At 35.7% G+C, this 14204-nt stretch overlaps 1 protein-coding gene across 1 annotated transcript in view; it reads left to right on the top strand.

The window, feature by feature from the left end:
• The window catches only part of clmpb (CXADR like membrane protein b), a 118755-nt gene that overhangs the window by 81803 nt on the left and 22748 nt on the right, over positions 1 to 14204 (top strand). The window contains exon 2 of the mRNA XM_073850807.1: positions 7828 to 7985. Within this exon, the coding sequence (XP_073706908.1) occupies positions 7828 to 7985 (158 nt within the window). The remainder of the gene's footprint in view (positions 1 to 7827; positions 7986 to 14204) is intronic.

Genomic DNA, 14204 nt, shown 5'->3' with positions numbered 1-14204 from the left:
AGGTAAGAAAGAGATGGTTCTTTGTGGAACCAAAACAGTTCTTCTATTGCATCGCTGTGAAGAGCCTTTTAAAGCACCTTTATTTTTAAGAGTGTAAAAGAGTGCGCTGCTGAAAATATTCAATTAAAAAAAAAAAAAAAACTTACCAAACCCCAAACTTTTGAACAATATTGCTACTGTATAAAAGTAACCAGATGTCAAGAACATAGAATCACCAACCATATTTTTTCTATCTGAGATGTTTAGTACATGCTGTAAAGGTAACATGTTTAGATAAAGCCTTGCTTAACAGCCTGTTGGTTAACAGCACATATTGATTATTCTGTTAAATTCATCAGGAAGTCAGTTTTTAGTGTCCAGTGTTACTTTACATGCCAGCCATTGTCCCCCACAGACAGAAAGCTCACGAGAGATCACGGATAACAAGACGAGCAGCATTAAGACATCTAAGCTCTTCTTGATCTTGTTCTTAAAGTAAGGCTCTTAGAAGTCAAAGGTTTTGAGTTTAGACCATTGCTAATGTAGAAAGCCATATGCTGGACAAAAGAAAGTCAGACATGCCATCACAAGCCTGATTTGCTTTTGTGCCAGTTCATGGGGACGGTGCATTTCTTATCACATGTGGGTTAAAGAGGGATTGTTTTGTACTGAAGCTGATGTGTTGGCTAGTGCTGCAGATTGAATTATGAGATTATTGCTTATTAGCAGTCATCGTTTTGGCTAGTTGGGAATCTCCTTTGCTGCCTTTGTGCTCGGAATGTAATCCAGGGTTGTCTGTTAGATTTGCAGTCATTTGGGTTGAGGGCTTAAGGAGTTTAAGGATGTTTAAGAGAGGTATTGGTTGATACAGTGTTGTGACTAACACAGGAGATGCTCTCTATTGAGTGTGAAAGAGGGGTGAATTTACTGGAGCACAACTCCCCCTAGGGCATTTTCACAGAACTCTCTCTCTCATTTATCCATTTCTATTTTCCTTTGTTACGTTTCCTCTTAAGAAGAAGTTGAGTCTGAAGGGCAATTGAATGCAGTGAACTGACAATTTATACACCTGCAGCAAAAGTGGAAATGGAAGAAAAAGAAACCCGGAACTTGCTGTACTTTTTCAGACCCTTTCAATCACATCAGGCCTTCAACATATGACTTAATGCATGTTGTTTGGCTTCTACATGATAAATGCTGCAGAATTTTGCTAAGTTGTTAGGTAGCAGGATGGTGTACACAGTTAACAGCGAAAACGTAGCTATTTAGGCTTAAAGTTGGCATAAACCCTGTTCTCAACCTATTTTGCTTCCATAATGTGATGTATCTCAGAGTGAAGTAGGATATTTAGCAAGGTGGAAAATGTAGCATGGGGCTTGATTGGTTCCATTGGGAAATTATTGGATTGTGAAAGACTAGGCTGTTTCCACCACTGAATATTTAAAAAAAAGGTAATTGTGACTTTTAGCGTAAAATTCTTTCTCAGTATTGCATGATATAAACTCAAAATTATGGGATATAAACTCGCACTTGCGTGAAATAATGTCAGAATTGCAAGATATGATTCTGAGTCTTTTCTTGTTCACAATTGTGAGTTCATATCTCGCAATTCTGACTTTTTTATTGCATTTCTGACTTATTTTCTGAGAATTGTGAGATACAAAATTGCAATTGTGGGTTACAAAGTCCAATTCTGAGGAAAAACAAAACTGAATTTTCAAAACAAAACTATTTTCTTACTATTGCGAGTTTATATCTTACAATCCTGACTTTATAATTTGCAATTGTGAACTTACAGTCTCATAATTCACTTTTTCCTGCAGAATTACATGATATAAACTCAGAATTATGGGATAGAAACTTGCAGTTGCGTGAAATAATGTCAGAATTGCAAGATATGATTCTGTCCCTTTTCTTTTTTGCAATTCTGACTGTTTTATTGCAATTCTGACTTATTTTTGGAGAATCGTGAGATACAAAATTGATGATCCGTCTGTTAGTTTATGCCATTTCCAATGATATCTCATTTGAAATTCAATTGTTTTGTTGCACTGTAAAAAGAATACAGCACACATCAAATGTTTCCAAAATCCAACATCACATCATCTCTTGATTTCAGCCTGAGCTGAAGTATAAAGCAGACGAACGTGTGAAGCAGTGATATTAAACCACCTGGCTGTCAGTACGCTGGATATTTTTGCTGCTGAGCTGTACTTTCCTTGAAGGAGGATGAAATTAAAACAGCTTTCATTTTGTGCTTTGATTTTTTGCCAGCTTGTTCCAACACATTATTATGTCCATCCGTAACTGGTAGCAGGCGAGGAATGACTCAGCAAGCTGAGCTAGAAAGTGTCTGAGGAAATATGCAGTCAGCGGTGTGAGCATATAGATACACCTCTCACCTCAAGACCTGGATGTGCAAAGAGTACAGGAACTGTGGTTATAGCATAGATTTAATCACATATTTCTATATTCAGAGGTGGGAGAGAGAGAATAAGGGCATTTTGCATTCATCAGCACATAGCTAATCCAGTGAGAATGTCCCAGGAGACCCAGTCTGGCTCAACACACTCCAAATGAACCACTGTTGTTTCTGCATCTTCTCGGCACAGACATGAAAGCATTTTCAGAGTAAGAAAATAGCTAGTTAGTTTAAAATCAAGTGAAACACTTGATTTTGTATTTTTCTTCTACATTCCTGAACCATACTATTTCCAGTGAAAGTCCAGTGTTTTTCACACAGGGCTCACACACACACCTGACTATGGAGATCACACCAGATGATGGAGGATGCAAGCAACGCATTAAAAAATCATGAGCAGGGCTGACTGCAGGGGAGCTCCATGCTGCTTTTTTGCTGACTCATTGTTTTAGTTTGGCAGTTCACGCACAGAGACAAAGAGCCATAGTGGCACAGTAATTTCTGTAATTCTTCTCACTGCCTGCAGCCTACTGAGCCCTTTGAGACTATAAAGCTGATTCAGAAACTCACCCTTAATGAGAATGACTTCAGGATGTACCCCGAAGAGACCCATGCAGATCTCATCTGCGTTCTCTCGTTAAACCTCAGAATTTGTGCAGGTACTACTTATATATCGGCATTTCCACAGTATGCTGATTTGGTTTTTACTCTTAGAAGGATAATGTGTAGGTGCAATATGCTGTGTAGATGAACCATGCATTTTTAAAGTGTCAGACTCAACATTAGCTTTAATATTAATGTTCAGTGTATTTAAATTCATATGCTACCAGTTAGGCAGCTTTGGAAAACAATGTACTAAAAATTATTTGGCCTCCATTTAGTACAATAATCTCTAAAAATGTTTGTTTGAACATCTTAAATGGTTTCAAATGTGTCAGACTCAAGTCTTTCATATTAGCATTAGCGTTAAAGCTCAGTGTGTTGGAGCTCATGCGCTAACCATTAGGCCACAACTCTGGAAAACAATGTACTGAAGAATATTTGGATTTTCATTTTGACATCAAGCTCTAAAAATGCTATTTTAAACATCTTAAATGGTTTCAAATGTGTCAGACTCAAGTCTTTCATATTAGCTTTAGCATTATATCTCATTGTGTTGGAGCCAAAGACTATAGAATACCCAAGACATGTCACTTGTATAGTTTTGAAAGGGGAAAAATGCAATGCTCATTATGGCCGTGAAGCCCCACCTTCTTAGTGAAAGAGCCAATCATTGATTAGTAAAGTCAGCGCGTCACTGCAGCTGCCGTTAGATGTCCCAGTTGTTATGGAAACAATCGGCACTCTAAGACGTGCGCTCAGTACTGCGTATGTGCACTGGCTCATTTAGCCGGAAAAATAAGCATTTTTTAATGTTAATGAAGCACAAGGGACCATATTTATAAGGCAGTTCTTGTTGGATTTCTTTGGAGATTTAAAATATGAAATTTCATCGTAAGCTTGGTGAACAGTTTTGGAGAATTTGATGTTTCCCCATTCAAAGAGATAGGAGCTGCACTTGCATGCCTGAGAGGCATTTCAAAGATGGCCGCCTAGTGACATAACTTGCCTTAAAGGGACTTTGGTTGGAGCTCATGTGATAACCATTAGGCCACAACTCTGGAAAACTGTGTACTGAAGAGTATTTGGATTTTCATTTTGACAACAAGCTCTAAAAATGCTATTTTAAACATCTTAAATGGTTTCAAATGTGTCAGACTCAAGTCTTTCATATTAGCATTCGCATTAAAGCTCAGTGTGTTGGAGCTCATGTGCTAACCGTTAGGCCACAACTCTGGAAAACAATGTACTGAAGAGTATTTGGATTTTCATTTTGACAACAAGCTCTAAAAATACTATTTTAAACATCTTAAATGGTTTCAAGTGTGTCAGACTCAACACTTTCATATTAGCATTAGCATTAAAGCTCAGTCTGTTGGAGCTCATGTGCTAACCATTAGGCCACAACTCTGGAAAACAATGAAGAGTATTTGGATTTTCAATTTGATAACAAGCTCTAAAAATGTTAGTTTGAACATCTAAAATGGTTTCAAATGTGTCAGACTCAAGTGTTTCATATTAGCATTAGCATTAAAGCTCAGTGTGTTGGAGCTCATGTGCTAACCGTTAGGCCACAACTCTGGAAAACAATGTACTGAAGAGTATTTGGATTTTCATTTTGACAACAAGCTCTAAAAATGCTATTTTAAACATCTTAAATGGTTTCAAATGTGTCAGACTTAACACTTTCATATTAGCATTAGCATTAAAGCTCATTGTATTGGAGCTCATCTGATAACCATTAGACCACAACTCTGGAAAACAATGTACTAAAGAGTATTTGGATTTTCATTTTGACAACAAGCTGTAAAAATGTTTGTTTGAACATCTAAAATGGTTTCAAATGTGTCAGACTCAAGTCTTTCATATTAGCATTCGCATTAAAGCTCTGTGTGATGGAGTTCATGCGCTAACCGTTAGACCACAACTCTGGAAAACAATGTACTGAAGAGTATTTGGATTTTCAGTTTGACAACAAGCTCTAAAAATGTTTGTTTGAACATTTAAAATGCTGATTAAAGTGACAGACTCAAGTCATCTGTATTAGCAATAGCATTAAAGCTCACTGTATTGTGAGCTTATATACTCTGCTTGAGTTTGTGTTTGCATTTGTGTAACCCTGAGACGTGTGGTGTTCACCTGGCTGTACCCTAGTGAACTCTAGGACCCTTAAATCAAATGCATTACAGCTCGTTGATTCTGTATCAGGATGCAGTAAGACCGGTGTTTTGGCACCGGTGTCTCATGGGTTTAGGAGATCCACTCATGCATATCAGTCAACAAATCAGTAGCCGTGCTTAGCCAGCGACACGTGGCACATGCATTCTTAACATGACGTGATGATTGCCAAATGAGCACAGCCAGACAAAACACACTTAAATTGGCATGTCCATCAATCCCAAGATCATTCTCTTCCCTCTTCCCTTGGGTTGCAGAGCTAAAATGAGAAAATGTCATAATATTTACAGAAGCAGGACGTATGTGTATGCTGGCATCATTTTAGCAACTGTTGCATACGTGAAGAGTCTGCAGCTATTTGCAATATTTGACAGCAGATTAAGTGTAATGTTATGCTAATGCCAGAGCTCCATAAATATCTGTTGGTTTTGCACATATGAGACTGGTGAAGCTGTGAGTATGCTGTATTGTTTGTATTACAAGCTCCTCTCACCAGGTGGAAGAAATTGCGCATCCCATCCTATTCGTCCCTCATGGGACCTAACTAGTCTGAAAATCCCCACGACGCCTGTCTGTAATGCTACTCAAGCCTCCGGCAATGTCCGACAGCCTCCAGTAAATTAGCCAGGATCCCTGTGGCAGAAAGGTCTATAGGTTCATAGAGGCCTTGTCTGAAATAGCGTACTTGACCTGGACTTGCCATTTTGTAAATTTATAAATCAGAAGGGTGAGAAAATGTGCTTATCTGGGATATCTGAGACTTTGCTAAACCTCCAAAGTTGTACTAAAGTTTTTTTATATGTTGCTGCAGTGTGTCTTGTTTGACAAATAAAAATTAACGTTTAGTACTTTAAAAACAACATAAAATGACATTGACAAGACATTTAGCTTTGAACTGTTTTCATGTGAAACATTTAGTGAGAAAGGGACTTTTTATCCACCAGGATTTGATTAGATCACAATGGGCTATGATATTATTGTTTGAGATTACTTTTCTCTGCCCAAAGGCCTTGATTACATCAGCTGAACTAAGGTTCAATTAATGCGTTATGAAAACTTTGTACTTTCTTCGTAGAATAACAATCATGAATGAATCATCCACCAAAGAGCACAGGCTTACTGGAAAAGTTTTCCTCTGCCTAAATTTCAGAAGAACTTGCCTATTTAATTCACTGCAGTTTCCAACTGAAATGAGCATAGAAGCAGTAAAATTCACTCAAATTTTTGATTACAAAGCAGATGTGTTCGGGTCAAATTGACCCGGATAAGATTTTCTTTTTCTCGAAAATATGTTAACATTATCGAATTGGACTCAAACTTCCTGACTTTGTTCACACAGGGTATAAGTACTTTACAGATTTTTTTTTAGAATTTTTGTCATTTTTTGTGGGTTTTATTTCACCTAGTCACGCTTGTGATGACTCCAAACAATTACTTATAAATCTCTTATTATGCTATATTATCCCCAAATATTGGATTAATTCTTTTTGTCAGCTTGTTTTCTTTCATTTAGGACTGGTTTTGTGTTTATATTTGCCTCATTTTTTGAGTGAAAAAATCATTTGTTATGAATTTTCACAATATTGAAAATTAAGCATTTAAAGTTTGCTTTTAAATGCTTTTATTTTGTACAAAATTGCAAAAAGTCACACTTGTGGTGTTCCCGGTCAAAAATGACCAGACTCCAAACAATTGCTTCTTAGCACACTAGTGTGAGAAACAGTGCAAATTTTAATATATTTTTTTAATCTCATATTGTGAAAATTATTTATAAAAAATACTTTTTTCACTCAAAAAAATGAGGTACCTACTTTCATATAAATGAGACTTACGATTAATCAGATGCAAATAGAAACATAAAACCAGTTCTAAATGAAAGAAAACAAGTTGACAAAAAGATTGAATCCAATATTTAGTGATAATGTAGCATAATGAGTGGTTTATAAGCAATTGTTTGGAACTCTACAAGTGTGACTTGTACAAAATAAAAGCATTCAAAAGCAGACTTCCTTATTAAACATTAACTCACATTAGAGTGAGAAGCAGTGCAAATTTTAAGAATTTTTTATCTCTATCTCATATTGTGAAAATTATTCATAAAAAATTATTTTTTCACTCAAAAAATTAGGTACCTATTTTCGGATAAATGAGGCTAACTAATTAATCAGATGCAAATAGAAACACAAAACCAGTCCTAAATGATAGAAAACCAAAAAGACAAAAAGATTGAACCCAATATTTGGTGATAATATAGCATAATGAGAGATTTATAAGCACTTGTTGTTTTGACTCGGAACATCAAAGTTGTGACAGGAATCTGAACACAACCAAAGGGTTAATAAAGATATTTTTGCTTGCACAATACTGCATTGTGACCTTAAAACACTTTTACTATACTGCATGAATTGTGAACAAATACATTTTGATGTTTGCATCACATCATTTCTGATGTAGTATGTTTGCTTGGAAGCTCACCTGGTACAGCATTGATCTTGTGATGGTTGTTCCAGAATTTTTTTGTTTACTCATGTTTGCTTCCGTTAACGCTATTAGTTAGGTTTAGGCTGGAGATTACACTAGCATTAACATTTTATGATATGTACCATTGCGAAATCTCATAGACAAATTGTGTTTGTCTTTCTCTACAGTGCTCTTGAGTTTGCTCTCAGCCGGGGCTCAAACCGAAATGAAGCGGGTTGTTGGGGACAATGCCACATTGCCTTGCCATCACCAGTTCTGGCAGTCGAATGGACAAACATTGGACATTGAATGGCTCCTGCAAAAACCCAACGTCAAACAGCGTGTGGTAAGTGATTTTTAGCTTTTAAATTAGCTTGATTTTGTTTATTTTATTACTATTTTTCTTTGATTTTCATCTCTGGATGTGAGTTTTGTTTTTGCATTATACGTTATACGTTATACGTTATACCTTATCCTCTCTCTGGTCTGTTCTCCTGATCTCCTTCCAGCCACCTGGTCTAACTACAACCCCTGGCAAAAAATATGGAATCGCCACACTTAGACGTTGTTCATCCATTTTTTTTTTACTTCATAACAAATAAACAAATCACAGAATTGAAACAAAACTATTTTTGTTTATTAATTTAACATTCTGGTTATGTGAAGCATACCTCAAACAAATTAGATTAAGCTCTTTTAATTAATGGACAATTATTTTCCATATCAAGTATGGAATCATTCAATGTTGAGGAAAAAATTATGGAATCATCAACCAAAAAACACAATTAGTACTTTGTTGCTCCTCCTGTGGCATTTATGATGGCCTGAATTATTTAGGGCATGGACTTCACTAATGAAAAACAATATGCTTCATCAAGCTGGCTCCAACTTTCTTGAATAGCGGTTGACAGATCAACTTTGCAAGACTGAACCTTGTCATGGACCAGTTTTTCAATTTCCACCATACATTTTCAATCGGACTGTTTGCTAGCCTTGTCATTGAGTTGATGTGCCTTTCCTGAAGAAAAGCATTAACACTCTTTGCTCTGTGGTAAGGTCCATTATCATACTAAAATCATCATTAAACTTCTTTTCTATTGATGGAATGAGAAAAGTGTCCAAAGTTTCAATGTAAACCTGTGAATTGACTGTTGAGGCTGACATGCAACCCCATATTATAAATCGTTTTCTTCAGGCAGTCATCTTTATATATTTCATTAGAATGGCACAAGACAAAAGATCCAGCATCATCTTCTTGTCTATTGCAGATTTGTGATTCATCACTGAATATCACTATCATCCAATCATCCACACTCCATGACTTCTTCTCTTTAGCCTACTCTAATCTTGTTTTCTTTTGTTTATGTGTTAATGCTGGTTTTCATTTGGCCTTTCTATGTGTAAATCTCATTTCATTCAGCCGGTTTCTTACAGTTATGTCACACACATTGACTCCTGTTTCTGCCCATTAAGGCAATTTGCTTTTCTATCTTGAGGCTTTGATGTCTTCCTTGACCTGATCTCCATTTTGTTTATACTTACTCCAAATTTTAGAAACAATTTCCAACTTAGACCCAACTTCTTTTGCCACAATCCATGATGGATTTCCATCTTGAAGAAGTTTCATAATCCTTTCCATCATTTCAACTGACAGCTTCCTTGTTGGGGACATGTTTCCTTACAATTAGCCAAGTTCAACAGCTTGTTAACGTCTGTGAGCACTCTCTTTTAACTGCTGGCTAATTAGCATTTTAGATATGTTTAGATATTTATTTCAGAAATACAAATGACAAGATGATTCCATATTTTTTCCTCAACATTGAATGATTCCATATTTTTTTCCCCTACTTGATATGGAAAATAATTTTCCATTAATTAAAAAAGCTTAATCTCATTAGTTTGAGGTATGTTTCACATATACACAATGTTGAATTAATAAACAAAAATTGTTTTGTGTCATATCTGTGATTTGTTTATTTGCAATGAAGTAAACAAAATGATTGAACAACATCTAAGTGTGGTGATTCCATACTTTTTGCCAGGGGTTGTATGTGCTTGCTTATCTATTTGGACGGTAACTGTTTGTGAGGTAAGCCAGTGAATTTACCTCTCTCATTATTTTATATTTTAATGTCTTTATCAGTAGGGGACAATTATACAATCTCAACTGTGCATGCTACCGTGTAGCAATCTCTCAAAAACCTAGCAACCGCCTAGTTTTGACTGCCATCTCTTTCAGTGACACAGCAGTAACAAAGCCTGCCTTCCTGGTTTCACGGTCTAAGGCTTGTGAGCACAATGTTTCTTCCTATGTTCCTGCAGTCCCTTCACAAGTCAAATTCAGCTTTTTCTACACGTCTTTCTTTGAAATACACACCCATCTGGTATGCGTGTATCAGTACACCTAACAGACGCTTCACCCATTTCTCTTCTCCCTCGCTCTCGCATAAACACATTCAGATAAGAGCTTTGTCTTATCTGCCTGAAGTGAGAATCTTTCACTGTGAAACCAACATTGTTTGAACACAGCTTTGAGTTTAGGTATCCGATATGTATCAGCGTGCTATAATTCATCAGGGGGAAGTCAATACGTGTCAGTCAGGCGATATACTTTCAGATTAATTTAATTATCTGATCCCGATAAGGCTTTTTATTCTCTCGCATAACAGACAGAGATCTTTTCCTTTGTTTGAAAGTCAGCACAGATCTGTTCGGAATCAGCTGAGATTTCATTTCAGAAGACAGAGATGCCTCAAAAAAGAAACTTGCATCAGAGTCTATGAAACCTCTGGGACGGGTGGCCCATCACATGTATTATTTAATGGAAAGATAACATTTGAGACGCCAGTAATTAAAATCAAATGTCTGAAAATATGATTAGGAATAAAAACAGAGCCCCTGACATGAATAAGTCATTCCTTTGTTCCACTGAAAGGCATGTTTTCGGCTTGTCAACATTTAACCACTGTTTGTTTAGTAATGTGTTGTAAAGTCTAAGGGGTTATGTGACCTACATGCCTTATAGTACTACATGAACACACAAAGTCAAAGGCAAAATACTCATTGGAAGGAAAAAAAATCCTAAGCTTGTCTCCTGGTCCCTCAGTCTGGTATATTAGCCGGTTTAAAGGGTTTTCGGGTCTTTCTAAAATACTAAGTCTTCAAATAAAATAAAATAATAAGTCTTCAAAAGCTTCAAAGTTCAAGCTTTAAACAACTTCAAACTTTCAGCTTCAGCTACTTCAACTTTCAGCTCAAACTTTCAGTTAGGCTTTCTCAACCTAACATTGTTTTGAAAAACTTCTTTTTGTAAAAATATATATAAATACAGCCTTGGTGAGTAGACATAATAGTCAAAATCTCTACTTTCAAACAGGCCATTAATGGAAAAAGATGTTGTTGGAAAAAAGTTGCAGTTACGACATCTACCAGCAGGGGTTAACTAGGTCACGCTAACCACGTAAACCCCGACCCATTGCCATTATCAACAGCATTCTTGTGAACAAAACCACCCTTACCAAAAAGAACGTTTTTTTATATTAAGTATACTTAAGTAAAGTTCAAGTATATTTTTAAGCATACTTTATGTAGTAAGTATACAAATATCAGTGTACTAGTAGTATACTTTTAAGTGTACTATTCCAATACTATTTGGGACTAAATTGGCCACTTTCTAGTATATAAAAGTATACTTTGAGTACGCTTTAAGTATAACAGTAGTAAACTTGTTTTCAGTTTGTACTGAAAGCATACTAAAAGTGAACTTATAGGTGTACTGATAGTTTACAAATTAAATACTTTTTATGCATATTTAGTAGACTTGATTAGTAGTTTTATACTGCAAGTATACTCATAAGTTTTCTTTACATCACTGAACTTTGCATCATACTTTAAGTATACTTTAAGTGTAATATACTATGTCCCTATTTAGGGTATAATTTGTATATATTTTGTTATATGAATATCTGAACATACAAAACACCAAACGAAAGAACAGGGTATCTGCTTGTAAACAAACACATTTTATTCTAGCTTCATGCATTCCTTTTTATAAACACTTGAATTTGGGTAAGTTATAAACAACATTTTGAACAAAAAGATAAAAAAAAGACTATTCATGATAATCAAAGCTTAGATGGAGTCGATCAACACCCCAAAGCTTGACAGTCATTATTACCTCTTCATGGGTCGACATTTTATTCTATAACATTACACAGTTTTATATATCTATGGTTTTGATGCTGTTTTATGTCTGGCGATTGTGTTAGATTACATGTGGAAGCATCTGTTGTTTCGGTTTCTTCTTCACTTTTGTGTGTTTTGGAAATTCTGTTTAGAAGATGTGCAATAGCGCCCCTATCGTATAACAATGAAAACACGGATTCTCAGAGCACAAGTATAGCTCAAATAAGACTTTTTCTTAGTATAATTCAAGTATACTTAAATGCCATTTTAAGTATATTTCTGAAAAGTATATAAAGCACATTTCTGAGAAGTAGACTGAAAGTATACTTTGCTGTATTTTATTTTAAAAGAAGTATACTAATAGCACACTTGAATAAATGTATTTTTCATAAGGGCAGTTTCCATACGACATCCATTCAGCTGCCATTGTGATGAATGAAAACACACACAAAAATGGATAGCTCTCTCTAGCTGTATTACACCTTCTTGGCTAATGCTAACATTACAGAACCTCTTTCTTTAATGTGAAGCCATAACCCATGACTTAGCTGTACTCATGTTCAAGATTATGCTTGAGAAGATTATTCTGCTGTCAACTGTAATCTAAATAAATAAATATGACAAAGAGCGTCATGTTTTGACTGTCAGTGATACAGAACACATACAATAAGAATCACAGATGTTTTGCCAGAAATGCAAATGAGTACAGCAGAGTTTTCTCCAGTCGGTTGTGTTGTAGTGTGTGTGTGTGGGACAGGCAGTCATTCAGACGGCTCTGGCAGGTGGACCCGACCGCAGGTCTGCTGATGTGTAGTGGCATCAGTGTTTAGTCCTTTACCCCAGGCATTCAGGAGGCTGTCACTGTTCAAACTGTGTGTGAAAGTGTATGTTGGCAGGTGTGTTTGTGTGCGACAGCCATTTAGCATCTTTTACAAGGCAGCACAGGTAGAGGTTCTTATATTAGAAATAACCTTTTGTCTTTTGTACAGGGTAGTATAGTTGTCGCAAAATAACCAGATGAAAATTAATAATTTGTGAATAGAGTGATGGATGTACTTCGAGTGAACTAAGAGTGCTTTTCAATGCAAAATTTAACTCTACAATGCTAGATTGTTATAAGTGGTTGCCAGAACATTACCATAGATACAGCTGAAGTCAAATATTTACATACACCTTGCAGATTCTGTATTTTGTTAATTATTTTACCAAAATAAGAGGGTCCATAGAAAATGATATTTCACATAAACAATGTTTACATATTAGTCCACAAGAAAAAAAAGAATAGTTGAATTTATAAAAATGACCCTGTTTAAAGGTTTATATACACTTAATTCTTAATACTGTGTTGTTACCTGAATGATGTTTTTTTTTTAAGTGATAGTTGTTCATGAGTTCCTTGTTTGTAGTTAAACTGCCTGCTGTTCTTTAGAAAAATCCTTCAGGTACCACAAATTCTTTGGTTTTTTTAGCATTTTTGTGTATTGGAATCCTTTCCAACAATGACTGCATGATTTTGAGATCCATCTTTTCACATTGAGGACAACTGAGGGACTCATATGCAACTATTACAGAAGGTTCAAATGCTCACTGACGCTCCAGAAGGGAAAAACGATGCATTAAGAGCAGGTGAAAACATTTAGAATTTTAAGATCAGGGTAAATTTTACTTATTCTTCTGGGGAACATGTAAGCATCTTCTGTAACTTCTGAAGAGCAGTACTAAATAAATGTACACATCCTCATTCCATTTAAAAGTTTACACCCCTATAAAATAGGTGGGCCTGGGTGAGACCGGAAGCCAGACCTATAAAATTGACAAATGGCCAAGAAAAATGTGGATACAAATGCCTCATTAGTGGATGTTATACATAATCAGTCCACCACATTGAAATAAAAGCAGGTCTGTGAACATTCTAGATCAAGTTGATTGCAATCGTAGTTAGTAACTACGATTAAGCACTTAAGTACTAAATTAAGTACTTTTTATAGATTTTTTTTATAGATTAATGAATCTTTAATGAATTTGGAAAGTCTTCTAGATATTCATCAACTGAAAGATTCCCAAAGTAAAACCCTGGCATAATTTGATGTTTAATACACTTCAGGATGTTAAAAAAAAAAAAATGAAATACACTACCAGTCAAACGTTTGGACACACTTCCCCATTCTCTTTAATGGGGAAGTGTGTCCAAACCTTTGACTGGTAGTGTATATTTTAGGTCAAAAGTAATCAAAAAGTAGTCGTCTGGAATTTAAATCTTAGCAGCTTTTACACCTGACACTGCACAATGTTGTGGCATCTTGGAAGACACATTGATTTTTACTGTGAGTGAAGAAGCGTTTTGTCTGGAGTGGTCAAATGTGCCATCTACCTATTCATA

The sequence above is a fragment of the Garra rufa genome, chromosome 11, assembly GCF_049309525.1.
Source record: "Garra rufa chromosome 11, GarRuf1.0, whole genome shotgun sequence".
Lineage (NCBI taxonomy): Eukaryota > Metazoa > Chordata > Actinopteri > Cypriniformes > Cyprinidae > Garra > Garra rufa.
Note: the sequence above shows the minus strand (reverse complement) of the source record. Positions and strands in the feature narration are given on the sequence as shown.